This window comes from Nomascus leucogenys, chromosome 18 (assembly GCF_006542625.1).
Source record: "Nomascus leucogenys isolate Asia chromosome 18, Asia_NLE_v1, whole genome shotgun sequence".
Lineage (NCBI taxonomy): Eukaryota > Metazoa > Chordata > Mammalia > Primates > Hylobatidae > Nomascus > Nomascus leucogenys.
Genome location: NC_044398.1, coordinates 43,256,422 through 43,273,532, shown reverse-complemented (window position 1 = coordinate 43,273,532; position 17,111 = coordinate 43,256,422). Strand labels below are relative to the sequence as shown.

The window sequence follows — 17,111 nt, the reverse complement described above, 5'->3', positions numbered from 1 at the left end:
TCAATTTTTTTGATCTTTTCAAAAAACAAGCTCCTGGATTCATTAATTTTTTGAAGGGTTTTTTTGTGTCTCTATCTCCTTCAGTTCTGCTCTGATTTTAGTTATTTCTAGCCTTCTGCTAGCTTTTGAATGTGTTTGCTCTTGCTTCTCTAGTTGTTTTAATTGTGATATTAGGGTGTCAATTTTGGATCTTTCCTTTCTCTCGTGGGCATTTAGTGCTATAAATTTCCATCTACACAGTGCTTTGAATGTGTCCCAGAGATTCTGGTATGTGTGTCTTTGTTCTTGTTGGTTTCAAAGAACATCTTTATTTCTGCCTTCATTTCGTTATGTACTCAGTAGTCATTCAGGAGCAGATTGTTCATTTTCCATGTAGTTGAGCAGTTTTGAGTGAGTTTCTTCATCCTGAGTTCTAGTTTGATTGCACTGTGGTCTGAGAGACAGTTTGTTATAATTTCTGTTATTTTACATTTGCTGAGGAGTGCTTTACTTCCAACTATGTGGTCAATTTTGGAATAGGTGTGATGTGGTGCTGAGAAGAATGTATATTCTGTTGATTTGGGGTGGGGAGTTCTGTAGATGTCTATTATTTCTGCTTGGTGGAGAGCTGAGTTCAATTTCTGGATATCATTGTTAACTTTCTGTCTCATTGATCTCTCTAATGTTGACAATGGGGTGTTAAATTCTCCCATTATTATTGTGTGGGAGTCTAGGTCTCTTTGTAGGTCTCTAAGGAATTGCTTTATGAATCTGGGTGCTCCTGTATTGGGTGCGTATATGTTTAGGATAGTGAGCTCTTCTTGTTGAATTGATCCCTTTACCATTATGTAATGGCCTTCTTTGTCTCTTTTGATCTTTGTTGTTTTAAAGTCTGTTTTATCAGAGAGTAGGATTGCAACCCCCGCCTTTTTTTGTTTTCCATTTGCTTGGTAGATCTTCCCTCATCCCTTTATTTTTAGCCTATGTGTGTCTCTGCACATGAGATGGGTTTCCTGAATACAGCACACTGATGGGTCTTGACTCCTTATCCAATTTGCCAGTCTGTGTCTTTTAATTGGAGCATTTAGTGCATTTACATTTAAGGTTAATATTGTTATGTGTGAATTTGATCCTGTCTTTATGATGTTAGCTGGTTATTTTGCTCGTTAGTTGATGCAGTTTCTTCCTAGCATCGATGGTCTTTACAATGTGGCATGTTTTTGCAGTGACTGGTACCGGTTGTTCCTTTCCATGTTTAGTGCTTCCTTCAGGAGTTCTTGTAGGGCAGGCCTGGTGGTGACAAAATCTCTCAGCATTTGCTTGTCTGTAAAGGATTTTATTTCTCCTTCACTTATGAAGCTTAGTTTGGCCGGATATGAAATTCTGGGTTGAAAATTCTTTTCTTTAAGAATGTTGAATGTTGAATATTGGCCCCCACCCTCTTCTGGCTTGTAGAGTTTCTGCCGAGAGATCAGCTATTAGTCTGATGGGCTTCCCTTTGTGGGTAACCTGACCTTTCTCTCTCGGTGCCCTTAATATTATTTCCTTGATTTCAACTTTGGTGAATCTGACAATTATGTGTCTCGGAGTTGCTCTTCTCAAGGAGTATCTTTGTGGTGTTCTCTGTATTTCCTGAATTTGAATGTTGGCCTGCCTTGCTAGGGTTTGGAAGTTCTACTGCATAATATCTTGCAGAGTGTTTTCTAACCTGGTTCCATTCTCCCCGTCACTTTCAGGTACACCAGTCAGACGTAGATTTGGTCTTTTCACATAGTCCCATATTTCTTGGATTCTTAGTTAGTGTCTTTTTACTCTAAACTTCTCTTCTTGCTTCATTTCATTCATTTCATCTTTAATCACTGATACCCTTTCTTCCAGTTGATCAAATCCACTACTGAAGCTTGTGCATTCATCATGTAGTTCTCGTGCCATGTTTTTCAGCTCCATCAGGTCATTTAAGGACTTTTCTACATTTGTTATTCTAGTTAGCCATTCCTCTAATCTTTTTTCAAGGTTTTTAGCTTCTTTGCAATGGGTTCGAACTTCCTCCTTTAGCTCAGAGAAGTTTGATCATCTGAAGCCTTCTTCTTTCAACTCGTCAAAGTCTTTCTCCATCCTGCTTTGTTCCACCGCTTGCGAGGAGCTGTGTTCCTTTGGAGGAGGAGAGGTGCTCTGATTTTTAGAATGTTCAGCTTTTCTGCTCCGTTTTTCCCCATCTTTGTGGTTTTATCTACCTTTGGTCTTTGATGATGGTGACATACACATGGGGTTTTGGTGTGGATGTCCTTTCTGTTTGTTAGTTTTCCTTCCAACAGTCAGGACCCTCAGGTGCAGGTCTGTTGGAGTTTGCTAGAGGTCCACTCCAGACCCTGTTTGCCTGAGTATCAGCAGTGGAGGCTGCAGAACAGCAAATATTGCTGAACAGCAAATGTTGCTGCCTGATTGTTCCTCTGGAAGCTTCATCTCAGAGGTGTACCTGGCCATGTGTGGTGTCAGTCTGCCCCTACTGGAGGGTGCCTCCCTGTTAGGCTACTCTGGGGTCAGGGACCCACTTGAGGCGGCAGTCTGTCCATTCTCAGATCTCAAATTCCATGCTGGGAGAACCACTAGTCACTTCAAAGCTGTCAGACAGGAACACTTAAGTCGGCAGAGGTTTCTGCTGCCTTTTGTTCAGCTATGCCCTGCCCCCTGATGTGGAGTCTACAGAGGCAGGCAGGCCTCTTTGAGCTGTGGTGGGCTCCACCCAGTTCGAGCTTCCTGGCCGCTTTGTTTACCCACTCAAGCCTCAGCAATGGCGGGTGCCCCTCCCCCTGCCTCACTGCCACCTTGCAGATCTCAGACTTCTGTGCTATCAATGAGCCAGGCTCTGTGGGCGTGAGACCCTCCGAGCCAGGCGTGGGATATAATCTTCTGGTGTGCTGTTTGCTAAGACAATTGGAGAAGTGCAGTATTAGGGTGGGAGTGACCCGATTTTCCAGGTGCTGTCCGTCACCACTTCCCTTGGCTAGGAAAGGGAATTCCCTTTGTGCTTCCCGGATGAGGTGATGCTCACACTCGGTGGGCTGCCCCCACTGTCCTGTCCCCATGTCCAACAATCCCCAGTGAGATGAACCCAGTACCTCAGTTAGAAATGTGGAAATCACCCGTCTTCTGCATTGCTCATGCTGGGAGCTGTAGACTCGAGCTGTTCCTATTTGGCCATCTTGGAACCAGTCTGAATTAGTGAATTTTCAACATAAGACTCAAATCCTGTGCTCTTAGCCACTCACTTTACAAAAGCCAAATCCAGTTCCTCATCCTCTTGCTCAGTCATTCAGCAAGCCTTGGGGCCCCTGCCTTTCAGTGCTTAGAGAATCATGTTCAGATGCAAGAGCCAGGCTTGGTTCTCACTTGGCTTGGCAGGCACAGTACATGCCTAACTCTGGCCTGCGTGTGCATTTCCACTTGAGGTCCTAACCTTCCACTCAGCCCCTCAAGACTTTTCAGGGACCTAAGGGCCCCTGGTGCAGAGCTGCCTTTTTGCTCCCGGAGAAAGACATTTTGTGGCCCTTGGTGGGTATCTTTAAATCACTGCAGAATAGTTTACTCCTCTTCTCTGAAATTCTTATACTGAGCAAAAATGGGAGTTCACTCTGGGTTTTAGTGTTGCCTGTGAGAGCAGCAGTTCTCACAGTTCTTATGTTTCTAAGTCCATTTAATTGCTTCATGGAGAAATGTGTGACTTAAGATTCGATATACAGACGATGACACAACCCAGTTCCTTGTCGTGCCTATACAGAGGATTGAGAATGAGCTTCATTCTAAAAGAGTGCAGTGTCCTAGATGGCTTTAGAAGAGACACATGTGCTTGGACTTGGGGTCTCTCACTGAAGCTGTGTGACCAAGAGTTGCCCTGACCCCCTCACATGTAAAATGGAGATGATAATGCCTACTTCTCCAGGTCATGGTGTGCATTTGGGGAGAGAATGCAGGAAAGCCCTCCACACAGCACCTGGCATGCAGTAAATGCCAATGGAAGGGAACAATGATCATTATCATTATGCCTATAGTCATCATTGGCCTGAGGGTTCTGCTCCTCCCTCTAAGCCTAGCTCCGAGAGCATCTTCTCTCTCAGCCTGTCCTGCTGCCATCTCTCACCGCAGGAGCTGGAGCAGGTAGCTAAGGGCAGGGCTGCTTCTCGGAGCCTTTAGAGCAGATGAGGTCATATCATGACCACTCTTTAAACTGTTGCTTAAGGCCAAGCCTGTGAACGCAGCCCATAGAGCTGTGAATAGGGCGAGCCCAGATCTCCTGAAAACATGTCCTGGAATAGTTTTTCTAGCTCTTGTGGTAAAGCATTATGTTTTAAAACTTACTTTTCAACACAGATTGATATTTTTGTAAAATATAATAAAAATTAATTACTAGAAAAATGAAATTTAAAAAACCCAAAGATATTCAAAATGCAAGTCTTTTTTTTTCTTATTAGGTACAAAAGTCATAAAATTGTTTTGTTAAGTTGCTATAAAAGTTTCTAAAACCCCTCTTCTGAGTCTTTGTATTTTATTTTGTATTTATTTTATTTTTATTTTTTAAGAGACAGGGTCTTCCTCTGTCTCCCAGGCTAGTGTGCAGTGGCATGATCATAACTCCCTGCAGCCTTGAACTTCAGGACTCAAGTGATTCCCCAACCTCAGCCTCCTAAGTAGTTGGGACTATAGGCACACACTACCACGCCTGGCTAATTTTTTTTTTTTTTTAAAGACAGAGTCTTGCTCTGTTGCCCAGGCTGGAGTGCAGCGGCACGAACTCAGCTCACTGCAAGCTCCACCTCCCAGGTTCACGCCATTCTCCTGCCTCAGCCTCCCAAGTAGCTGGGACTAGTTGCCCACCACCATGTCCAGCTAATTTTTTGTATTTTTAGTAGAGATGGGGTTTTACTGTGTTAAGCAGTATGGTCTCGATCTCCTGACCTTGTGATCCATCCGCCTTGGCCCCTAGCTAATTTTCAATTTTTTTTGTAGAGATGGGGTCTCTCTACATTGCCTAGGCTTGTGTCAAAATCCTAGACTCAAACAATCCTCCCGCCTTAGCCACCCAAAGTGCTGGAACTATAGGCTTCAACCTCTGTAGTGATCTAATTGCAGACCTGGACCCAATTAGTTCTCAGATGTCACTAAGGCCACATTCTGAGCTGTCCACCCGACAGCACTTCCAGGCTGAGGCATCTTCATCCTTGAGCTTGGAACTGGGGCCCAAAAAGGAATATTAATGGGATACCTCTGCATTCTCCCCTGGGGATGTAAAGGCAGCAAGGAGGGGAGGCTTGAGGCCACAGAAGGCAAGGTGAGTATTAATGGTGACAATAACTGTTATCATTGGCTATGGGGGTAATTCTGGAGGCACTCAACATTCATCATCTCTTATCTACCTGAAGGAACCAGCTAATCTCTTGGGCACCTTGACTCTGAGGAGCTGGATCGCTTCAGTTTCACTGGTATCAATAAGTCAGTACATGCAGAATTGCAACATGCCAAGTTTCAAAAAGAGAATAGTTCTGTCTCCCCTGGTCCCGAAGGTGTTTGAAGAATCTATCCAATGGCTGATGAAGTTCTGGGAGCACGGCAGGATGAGAAAGCCTGGACTGACGGCAGAAGAGCTCAGCAGGGCAGGTTCCAAGGACTGACACAGTGCCTAAATGAAGCTGTCCCTTCACACAGATGCTCTGGATCTGTGGGGCCACAGTAATGGCCCTCTGACATTCATGTTCACCCAAGGTGTAGTGGTGAAATATTAGATTTAAGGGGTGATCATATGGTGAGTAATTGAATCACTTGTAGGCTGGCCCCCCTCATTTCCAGGTTCTTCAAGGGATTGGTTGTTGTGCCATGTGGTGGATTAATAATTGGCCACAGCTGGACATGGTGGCTCACGACTGTAATCCCAGCACTTTGGGAGGCCAAGGCGGGTGGATCACCTGAGGTCAGGAGTTCCAGACCAGTCTGGCCAACATGGCGAAACCCTATCTCTAGTAAAAATACAAAAATTAGCCAGGCTTGGTGGCTACCTGGAGTCTGTAAACCAAGCTACCTGGGAGGCTGAGGCAGGAGAATCGCTTGAACCTGGGAGGCAGAGGTTGCAGTGAGCCGAGATCGTGCCACTGTCCTCCAGCTTGGGCAATAGAGTGAGACTCTGTCTCAAAATAACAACAATAATAATAATAGGCCACAAATTCTTTGACATTCCTTCCATTGAGAGATGGGGGGTCTGCATCCCTCCCCACCCCCCAGAGTCTGGGTGGGCTCTGTGACTGCTTGGAGCAGTAGAATATGGTGGAAGTTACAGTGTGCCAGTTTCCAGGCCCAAGCCTCAAGAGATTGGCAGCTTCCATTTTCTGTCTCTTAGAAAACTTACTCTTGGAAGCCAGCCATCATGTAAGAAATGCAAGCACCCAGAGGACACCATTCTGTGAGAGGCCTTAAAGAATGAGACTCCATATGGACAGAGAGGCCAAGGAGCCTAGACGTGCCAGACACGTGAGAGAAGAAGGCCCAGCCCCCTCAGCTGATGCTACATGGCCACAGATGAACGCCCAGTGAAGCTTTTCCTAAATTCCTGACCGGCAAGAGCATGAACAAAATTAAATGGCTGTTTAAAGTTACCAAGGAGGTTGGTTTTACAGCAGTAGAGAGAATGGAACTTGCTGGGCAGCTTCTCTCTGCTCACCTTCCAACCTGTGCTGTCCCTGAAAGTGATTGGAATGAGATGCCTCAATGAGCTTTCCACTGGGAACTCTGACCAGAGGGAGGGAATGTGTAGAGCAAGGAGAGGCCAATTACTCCCCAGCACCTTTCTACTGAGGGCCGCAGCTCCTCCAAGGGTGCTGTCTCCAGGATACTTCTGCATTATTCCCACAACCTTCCTCCTCCCCCTGCATCAGGACTAGTGCTGCTGATGGCCCTGCACTCTGCATGGTCCCTCTGCACATGGGCCCACAACTTTGTGACACCCCTTTCTTAAACCCTCATCCTAGTGTACCATCTGTTTTTTGCCAAGATGAGCTGAAGGGTCTGCAGGAAGAAAGGCTTCATAACCGAGACCTTGGGTAGATGTGCAGGAGGGAGTTTCAGAGCCAGCATTTTCTAACCACCAGAAAAAGAGAAGTGCCCTGTCCACAACCTTCCACATTCTGTCGACCACAAGAATAAATGAACTTTATGATTTTTTTCCTGTCATTAGGTAGGGGGACAAAAATCCTCTTATCTCCATGTTCAGAAATATTCTGGAGATTTGGTTTCTTAAGTCAAATTCCACTTCAGAGACGATGGGATGTGGCCTGGTAGCTTAAGAACAGCAGGTACAGAATAACTTTTTTCTCCTTTGTCTCAGTTTTCTTAGCTATAAAATGGGGGTAACAGTCATCTCTTCCTACCTACCCCACGAAACTTTGTGAAGAACACACTAGCTACAGGAAACTTGGCAAAGAGAAAGTTTGACGCTGTCATGGCAGAAGCAGTGGCTTCTTCTTATTATTACGCTGGCTGCCTGGCCTTTGAAGGCTTATCCTTCCAGTTTTAAACAGAGAGCAAGCCGAAGGGTTATGACTCGAAGCGAGGTAGGATTTTGCCAGGCACACTAGGAAGCTGGGTATGCAAGGCGGTTCATTCAGGGAGCCTTGGCTGACCTTGATGCCTGCATCTGTCTCTGATGCTCTGTACCAGGTCAGCTGTGTGTCCCTTACAAAGAATGGCCTCCTAACTGAGGTCTGCACATCTGGGCGTCTTAGTAAGGGGAACAGATTTGAAGTTCTTCTCTCTTTAAGCGAAAGGTGAGACTTCGGGTTGAAGAACTGGTAACTGTGATTTGCAGGCCCGTCCATGGCCTCTCAGAGCTGGCACTTGGGGTGCTCCTTGTCCACCCCTTCCCTCCCCAGGCCCACATGGGCCTCCCGAGCTTGCCTGAGCCCTACTGTGATCTCACAGAGGGCAGACTATGAACCTAGAAAGTGATGCCACACCCTGGCAACTACAGAAGTGCCCATCCAGGGGCATGTCCCATAGGTATCTGCTTGTATGGACCCTAGTTACCCACTGACAAAAAGAGGGGCACAACCCTCCCCTGTAGAACTGTACTGCAGAGTGAGGACATGACGACAGTGAGGCCTGGGGCCACCCGCTCCACCCTCAGGGGCTTGTAAGAATCCCAAGGAAAGTCATGCCTCCTGTAGGTATGTCGAGGCACAGGGCAAGAGCCCTCCCACTTCCCGCCCCTGCACAGCAGTGTCATTCCTCCTATGACTACAGTGCTTTGAGGACAGGAAGAACTTTCGGTTCTTGGGAAGCCCGGGGCAGAAGGGGCCTGAGCTGCTCACCACGTCCGTCCCTCAGGACAACCTCGCCATCACCAGTGATCCAGCGGTAGCAGGGAAACTCGATGTAGTCCCCGTAGGGTGTCTTCAGCGTGATGTACTTCAGGTACCAGTCGTCATTCAGCCAGTACTTGCGCTTCTCGATTCTGACCAGCTGGATCTCGCCCAGTTCCTCGTCCACAGTCACGTCGTACGAATCCACCTGGGAAGGAGAACAGGCAATCAGGCCACACGTGGTCTCCTGAGCCTTTGTTCTGGAAGTGTTAAGAATTTGTCACACCGAAGTATGCTGCTGTGGCACGGGACTCTGTTGAATGAAAAGCACTTAAAAAAACAGCAGGTGTAAGATACTCTGACATTCGTGCTGTTTCTTAGAAGCAGGAGATGAAAGTCCCCTGGGAAAGTGTCCTCCGTATACCAAAAGGAAAGTAACACTCTTTTCATCAAGGTTGGGAAGTTGAAGCCAAAGGAAATCCATACAAACAGATCTTGTACAATGAACCCTTACCTCCCGAGTCACTTCCCTGCCCAGTTACCTGCCCTAGCCCAAGCCCCTTGGCCTTATCATGTTTCACAATGATTCATCCAATGCAGTAACTAAGGGGGATTGACTCTAACTGCTTCTTGGGGTCTTCATCTTTTTAAGAGGGCTCCCATGCCACGTACAACTTGTATTAAAGAAATCTGTATGCTTTTGCCCATGAATCTGTCTTATGCTGATTCTCAGACCTAGCTGAAATGGGAAGAGGTAGAGTTTTGCCTCCACTACGGTTCATGGAGCCAAGACTCTTCATGAACACCTTAAATGAACTCCTGAATTCATTTAGCCAAGACATTCACTGAAGGCCTGCCCCTGACAAGTCTCAGTGCTACGACCCAGGCAGGTGAAACAAATGGACAAATCCTGGGCCCTGCCCTTGAGGAGAGAGAATCCAGCAAGCCAAGATGGTACTGTGCTGCTCAGAGGGCAATGTCTGCTGTCTGCACTTAGCTCAGGCTGGAGGAGGGGGAGATCCCCAGGCTCATGCCTGCACCTGTGGGGCTGTGCCCAGTGAGGGTCCGCAGCTGCCCCCACATGGGATAGCCTTGTGGGAGGCCTTTACAACTGGAGATGGGCTTGCTGACAATGGATCCCCACAATGACTCTGGGAGTGCAGGGGATTTACGACCCCTTCCACAGATGAAGACAGCAAGCCTCAGTGACTCCCACCTCTGCCACTTTCCAGCAGAGCTAGAGTCCCACCCCAGGTCTTTTCATCACAGCCACTTCTTCTCTTTCCAGTTTTCAGTGGGGCTAACAAGTGAGTGAAAATGGTGAGGCTTAGATATAGGGAGCTCACATGGATTCGAGTCATCCTGGGACATTTGCAGTTCACAGCTGCATGGTGATGCCCAGAGAACAGTGAGACCAAGCAGCTCTGGCTGCACCTGTGGCATTACTGGTGGCAGGGTGAGGCTGGCCTTGCAGCTAGAAGGCACCACCCCAGGCTGTGTACAGCACAGCTGCCCAGGCCTCCGGGACAAGGCTGCTTGGCCCCCTCCCTGCCAGGCTCCTGCTTCCAGGACATGGGTGGCTCTGAGGCAGCAGCCATAGCTTCTGGAGGGCTGTTGTCTCTGCAGCAATGGATGGCAGACAGGAAGGTGGGATGAGAGGCTCAGGCATTGCATCACACGTTCTGATGACCAGCAGGTTTGGAAAGCCCTGGACTTGATGCGCTCCAAGGCATGTTCTTTTTTATTTTGAGGTGGAGTCTCACTGTGTTGCTCAGGCTGGAGTGCAGTGACTCGATCTCAGCTCACTGCAACCTCCACTTCCAGGGTTCAAGTGATTCTCCTGCCTCAGTCTCCCAAGTACCTGGGACTACAGGCACCTGCCACCATATCTGGCTAAGTTTTGTATTTTTAGTAGAGACAGGGTTTCACCATGTTGGCCAGGCTGGTCTCAAACTCCTGACCTCAAGTGATCCGCCTGTCTAGGCCTTCCAAAGTGCTGGGATTACAGGCATAAGCCACTGTGCCTGGCCCCCACAAGGCACTTTCTAAGCCAGATTCATCAACCCTGAACTTTATCCCTGGCGGAAGAACCTAGAGTTCTCAGCATGATGGCAAAGTGGAAGGGGTGAGGGGTATCATCCTTTGTGCGAGCGCAGGCATCTTCATTCCATGCCCTGCCTCCAAGCTGCCAGGAGGACCCCTGGAGGGCTTCCTAAGAGGAATGGGAACTTGAGTGTTTTCCGCAAACCTCTTGGCTCTGAACACCATGAGCAGTTTGGGGTGGCTGACGCTGAGGCCAGACGCTTGTGGTCAGAAAGCGGAAGCTTCCTCCTTGTGCTCTGTGGTCTAGGTCAGAGGCTCTAGGAACAGTTTCTGATGACAGAGGAGCCAGGTCCATGTGCTGGCATGACATGTCTTGGGTCCAGCCACATGTGGACCAGCCTCAGCCCCAAGAGAATGCCCCTCCTGCAGGGAGAGTAGCAGCCTCACCTGCCGCCTCTGAGAAAGACTTCCTGCCACAGCTTGTCCTCAGGAGAGCAGGGCCACACACAAGGCCTCGCCCATCATGGACAGGGTGGGCAGGTTCTGATGGGACAGGAGTCTCAGCACCTCAGGGGCTAGGGCCCATCTGGAGGAGCAGAGTGGGGGCTGAGTGGCCCAGGACTGGATACGCGTCGTGCCTGCTCCACGCCAGGCCCTGCATGCCACAGGGATTTACAGAGGCCTCAGCTGCAGGTTGTGAGCCAAGACAGAGATTCCTGATCCCACCGAAGAGTGGGGAGAGGGCAGTGAGGGGTAGAAGGCTGGGTGGGCCCTGGGGTCTGGAGCTCTGAATTCACATCCCAGCTTCAGGCAACTAGCTGGATGGCCCGGGCACATTGCTTCATTCTCTGAAGCTGTTTCTTCATCTACCCAAGGGAGATACTCCTCACTTGCAGGACCATTGAGAAAATGAAATGACACCATCCTGGGTGGCCTCCTTTCTCCAGAGGCACAGGCCACCGGTTGTGTGCATCAGAACCACCGGTGCCCCTTCCTGAATCCAGGGGGTTGCAGGGCACCAGGCCCCGCACCACCTGTGAGCTAGCATGGGCCCCTGCGTCACGGCCACTTCGTGACTACATGTGCCAATCCGAGTAACTGGAGCACACATGGGAAACTGAACCTGTGATCTCAAACTCCTTCGCTCAAAGCCCAGAAGGAACTCGTGAAAGGGTGGAGACAGGGCTGTGAGGACAGAGGGAGAGTGGGAGGCATTCTGAGTGCTGGTGGGGCAGGCAGAGCAAGTCTGTGTGCAGTGAGGACTGAGGGGCAGCCACCAGAGGCCCGGGCTTGGTCTGAGTGTGGCTGCTGCAGGGGAGGTAGCTTTCCTATGGCTCTGAGGGGCTGGAGAGGGAGGAAGGTGTCCTCAGGGGATAGATGCCAGGAAAGCTGGGGTGGGGCAGGAGGAGCTAACAGGGACACTCTCATGGGAGGGAGGCTCCCAGTACCTTGGACTAAGAAGGGAGGGAGATGGGCTGAGGAGGCATTCCAGGGCTGGGCAGGTCCCACAGGGAGGGCCCGATGTCTACCTGGGGGTGACAACCCACATGAAGAGACTGACCAGCTTCTCTGAGGGAGTGGACAGTGGGGTGACCCTCCAGCACACCTGTGCTGCAGTCACAGGGGACTGGGACGCTCCTGGCCCCCTGCCCTACCCACACCTGCAGGCACCTGGTGGAGAGCCCCTGAGTTTCACTTGGAGTGAAATCACCAGGCAGATTTACAAGGACTCCATCTGCCATCTGACGAGGCCTTCCACAGCAGGAGGGGGCCAGGCCTGCAGTCTGGCTGGTCTATGGCCAGCACAGCCACTTTCCTAGTGCTGGCTTCAGGCCTGAATGTGATAGGAGGTGAACAAGGGGCAGAGGGCTCCAGCCTTGACCCAACTCAGGAAGTAAAAGACAAAGCTTAATTGCTGTGGTTCTAACATCCCAGGGGCCACTACTGGAAGAATGACAGATAGAGAAAAGCCTCCCTCCCTCCAGGAAAATACCAGGGTCACATGTGTCAAACTGCAAAATAAGAACTTCGGAAGGTTTGTGGAACTACAGTGCCCACCTTCCTCCCTCCTCTCTGGGCCAAGTACACTGGGCTGATGCTATATTTGTCTATTTGCTGTGATGCGTTAAATTCTCAGGTGACACACTGAATTATGGTGGGCACTATCAACAGTGGACACCTCCCAACAGGGCCTCAGGAAGCACTGGACCTGGGAACAGCCGAGCGGGTGATTATCCTGCTTTACAGATAGAAACTGAGGCTCAGAGAGCAATGGTGGCCTCAAGATCAGAACTTACACCTGTGTGATGGCCAAGCCCACGTTCCTCCCACAGTTCCCCAAGGCCACATCTTGAGAAAAGCCCTGAACCGGAAGCTAGAAGGCCCAGCTTTGAGCCCTGGTTCGTACCCTGGATGGAGTGTAAAGGGGCAATGTGGAGTGGCATGGAAGGACAGGGAAAAGCTTCATAAGAGAGGGTATTTCAGGCAGCTTTTGGGGGCTGATCAGATTTCAGAGGGCAGGTGAGTAGGAGGATGGGCATGGGTAGCACATTTCAGATGTGGGAACTGGGAGGGCAGGGTCCCCAGGGGATTCACATGTGGGAGGAGGAAGGCTGGACACAGTTTCTGGGAACAGAAGTGGGTGGTGTGGTGGTGCAGATGCTGGAGAGAGACAAGGGAAACCTGCAACTCACCAGCCTCATTTCACAAGGGGCCACTTTGCTGATTTTGCTTGTTGCTTTTAACTTTTTATTGGATATGTAGTTTTAAAGCTTTTGAGTATTTCGGCAAAGAGTGAGTTGGTCAGTTTTCATGTGAGCTTTCTATCAGCATTTTAGGAAAGTTTTCATCTGTCTTTCATCAGATCTCTGCTGTTGCTGGGACAGGGAGACGGATCTCTGCAGAAGCAAGGATGTGTGCCCCATCCCCAGGCTACCCATCTTGGAGGGGGACTAATGACGGGCTTGTGGGAGGAGGAAGCTTTTGGGCTTGTGGGAGGAGGAAGCTGTAGAGCAGAGAGGAAGATTGGGGGCCAGACAAAACAGAGACTCGGGATGAGAGAGAGGGAGGCCATGGGGAAGAGCTGAGGAGAACAAGGGACAGAGAGAGGGATGGGGGCAGTGGATAGGGAGACCAAAGGGCAGAGAAGGGGGAAAATGTGGGACAGAGAGCCGGAGATTGAGGGAGCAGAGAAGGGGCCTCTGAGAGGTGGCTGGAAGATGGAGTGTAGAGGAAAATTCAGAGCAAAAAAGAAGGGAGAGTTGTAGGGCAGAGAGCAGAAGTGGGGGGCATTTAGGGAACTGGGAGCAGGGGAAGGAAGAGGAGGCAGAAGAGGGGGCAGAATGTAGGGAAAAGATGGCTCAGAGGGGGAGACTGGGAGATGAGAGACAGATTGAGGGTCATAACAAAGAAATACCTATGCTCCACTAATATATTCCCATTCACAAGAAGGAGGTATTCTAGAATTATTTTTTCATGAATGTAAGAATACTCACTGACTATATTTAAGAAGCATGTATCATTATAAGACTTTTCTACACTTGTTGAACATATTCAAGTATCATATATTAAACACCACGCTATTGCCCTTAGCTTTCTTAAAAGTACCAGCACAGGATGAAATGGGCCAACTAAGATTTCTCAGAAATCTTCAGATCTGTTACAGTTATCGTATCCGATCCGAATTACTTTAAATTTACAGAGTTAAAGAAACAAATCAACTTGTTAAATTTGCCTAGACTTGGGTTAGCCTCTGGAAATACGGCCATTCTGTGTAGGATCCTGGCTTTCTCCAGCAGACAGTGAGGAGCCAATGAAGACACAACCGTTTATAGGATAATACCACCTGCGAAGGACTTGATTCCCAGTCCTGACTGAATCACTATGCAGAACTCTGATGAGAATTACAAGGGACATGGGACTCACTTTATCAAGGAAAAAATCAGTTCTGTCCATTATTCGACTGAACTATGCCCTGGAGGAGGGGGGTGTTGATCTGCCAATAACTTGGAAATGATTAAATTGTGTGGAAATACCCTTATTGTTATTGTTACTACTGTTAACAATATAGATTTTAACACTTTTCCCTGTAAAATGGGATAATCTTGTCTTCTCAGCAAGTACTTCCTCTAGGGTTTCTCTTTTACCTTTACCCCAAAAGGATGATTGTCTTTACAGATACCAAGCTGGGAGAATGAGGAAGTAGTTCTGGGCTGGGCAAGAGAAAGTGTGGAGTAACTTTGCATCAACAGGAACTTTCTCAAAAGCTGATTTTTTCAAGGAAACTTTCAGCCTTAGCTGGTTCCCCACCCTGCGGTAGCCCTCACCCCCATCCGCCCCCCCCGCCCCTCCTTGACTTATAGCCCTCTCAACCCAATGGAAATGTGACATGCAAATCTCTCCTGAAATTTGCGCCTGGGATTCCGGCTGAGGTGTTTAATTATAATGTCATTTGAATGACTTCTCAGGGTGGGGAAGAAGACAGATCGAGAGGCAGATAGTGGACAAAACAGTACCTTCACTCTTTGTCCGAAGAGCCTGCTATGGCCACGTTAGCGTGTCCCCTCCAGGAGGAAACCACACACAGGGTGCCCGTGCCGTGCAGTGTGAGCACACCAACGGCCTGTGCTTCTAGAACCTTATGATGTGTGGAGGAGAATGGGGAGGGGGAAGCACTTACAAAGGGAAGTAATTTGTACCCTGTCCTTCTCCCCTAAGTGTGGGGGAATCCATGAAATAATGGAAGTAAATGAAGGTGCGTCAGAAATGGCAGAGGGTGCCATCACTCTAAATGGATGACACATTAACTCCAGGGCACCGCAGTCCTCAGAGTCAGTTCCCTGACTGGGGCAACTAAGCAACTGAAGGTTGCTCTTGTACTCAACACCTAACTCTTCTTGAAGGGAGCTCAAGCCAGGTTGCTAGTGAGCTTGGCTGAGGGCCGTGTCGTGCTACAGTGAGGGTCTGAGGCTCCTGGATAGGAATCGAGCCCATGGAGAGCTTGGAATCCAGAAAAAGAGTAGTTTTTACTTACTTTAGGCTCTGCACACCTAAAACACAAATTTTATCCAAGAGTAATCAGTTGAAACATGAACTTGCCAGTTGTATTTGTCCATTATGAGCAATTTCATAGAGTTTGATCAAATAGTAAACTAAATGGTGAGAAGGCAGCTTGGTAAAGTCTAAATCTTTTTGGTCCAGTTAGGAGCTGGGGTGGGGGTGGAAGGGAACTGATATTCCTTGTGCACCTGCAGTATGTCTGGGACTATTACCAGTCATTTATGGAGTGCTTGCTCTGTGCCAAGTACTGGATTAGGCACTTCATTAAAGGCTCAGTGAGAACTGCGACCTGCCCATGCTAGCGGAAAAGAGTCGTGGGACTGGAAATCAGGTCCAGATCAGCATTAGGAACCAGCTTCCAAATGCTGAGGGCTCCCCCGAGTCCTCACACCTAGCGTGGAAGTTCCCTGGTGTACATTCTGCTGGGAGGGAGTGCAGCCCCTCCATTTAGGAAAGGCCTCTCCTGGCCTGGGTTCCGTTCCTTCCCTTTAATTTCCTCTGGGGCCTGTCCTGAGAATGTAAGCTGCCCAGGTGCCGTCTGAGCCACCAGATGGGCCTGGGCTCACCCATGACTCATAGACCAGACTGAAGCCAACCCTCCATTTTACAGCTGGGGAAACTGAGGCCCAGACAGACGGTAGAGTGAGCTGGTGGTCATGTCTGGACGGAACTCGGCCTCTGGACTCGCTGACCTGCACCCTTCCCCACGGCTCACAGCTGGCTGCTCCGAGGTGCCCTCAGGGTTCTGTGAGCATGACTCCTCTGCCTCTCCCTCCCTGTGCGACCTGCAGAAGGAGCCTGAGGAAGAGGTGGCACAAGAAATGCGGCCCAGTGAAGGAGGCTCCGGAGCCTCGGAGCCCAGATCTTGAAATGGAGAGGAAACCTTGGGCCTTCTCGTCCCAGGGGAGACGTGCGGCGCCTTGCAGACGGCACGCGGGAAGTCTCCCGCTTCCCACACGGGTCGCGGCCGCCGCGAGGGGTCCTGGACGCTTCCCCACCGGGGTACCTACCGGCCGCTGGGAGCCCAGGGCACGCCCCACCGCAGTTCTGCCCGCCCTGACAGGGTCCTAGACACCCCCAGCCCTGTCCGGGCCGCCCCGACCGGCCCTCGGCACCCCCGCCCAGGCGTTCTGCAGTCCAAACCGGGTCCCGGACGCACCTCAGCCCGCGCCCCACCCGAGCCCCGCCCGCGCTCACCGCGCCGCGCTCGAAGTCGTTGTAGAAGGGCTTGTCCAGCAGGTGCTTCTCGCTGCAGCCTGCCGAGCCCACGAGGCTGAGGTAGATGTAGTCGTCAGTGCCGGCGAACCACTGGCTACCAGTGGCCACGGTGACCGTGTAGGAGGGCATGGCGCGGGCCGCGGGAGCAGCGAGCGCGGGCAGCCTCGGCGCGGCGGTCCAGGCGTCCGCATCTGGCGCCACAGCCTCCTCCCACCACTGGTCCGGGGCCCCGGTCCCGGCCCCGCCCCGGTCATCCGGGCCCCGCCCCGGCCTGGCCCCGGGCTCCCCACCGCCCCCGCCCCCGCCCCGGCCCCCGCCCCCGCCCCCGCCCCCGCCCCGGCCCCCGCAGTACTTCTCTCCTACTCTTCACGCCGTGCCGACTGCGCGGGACCTCGCCTGGGGCGGGGCAGGGGGCCTCGCTCCTGGGTCTCTCCTCAGCGAGGTGTCTGTTCCCGCAGCCAGGGTACTGGG

At 50.4% G+C, this 17,111-nt stretch overlaps 1 protein-coding gene across 1 annotated transcript in view; it reads right to left on the bottom strand.

Moving 5' to 3' along the window:
- Positions 1-16,877, bottom strand: part of ALOX5 (arachidonate 5-lipoxygenase) — a 76,194-nt gene extending 59,317 nt beyond the window's left edge. Inside the window, exons 1-2 of the mRNA XM_030798505.1 lie at positions 16,620-16,877; positions 8,331-8,529 (exon numbers count right to left, since the gene is read on the bottom strand). Of these exons, the coding sequence (XP_030654365.1) occupies positions 8,331-8,529; positions 16,620-16,769 (349 nt within the window). The 5' untranslated portion in view covers positions 16,770-16,877. The remainder of the gene's footprint in view (positions 1-8,330; positions 8,530-16,619) is intronic.
- Positions 16,878-17,111: the final 234 nt, after the last annotated feature.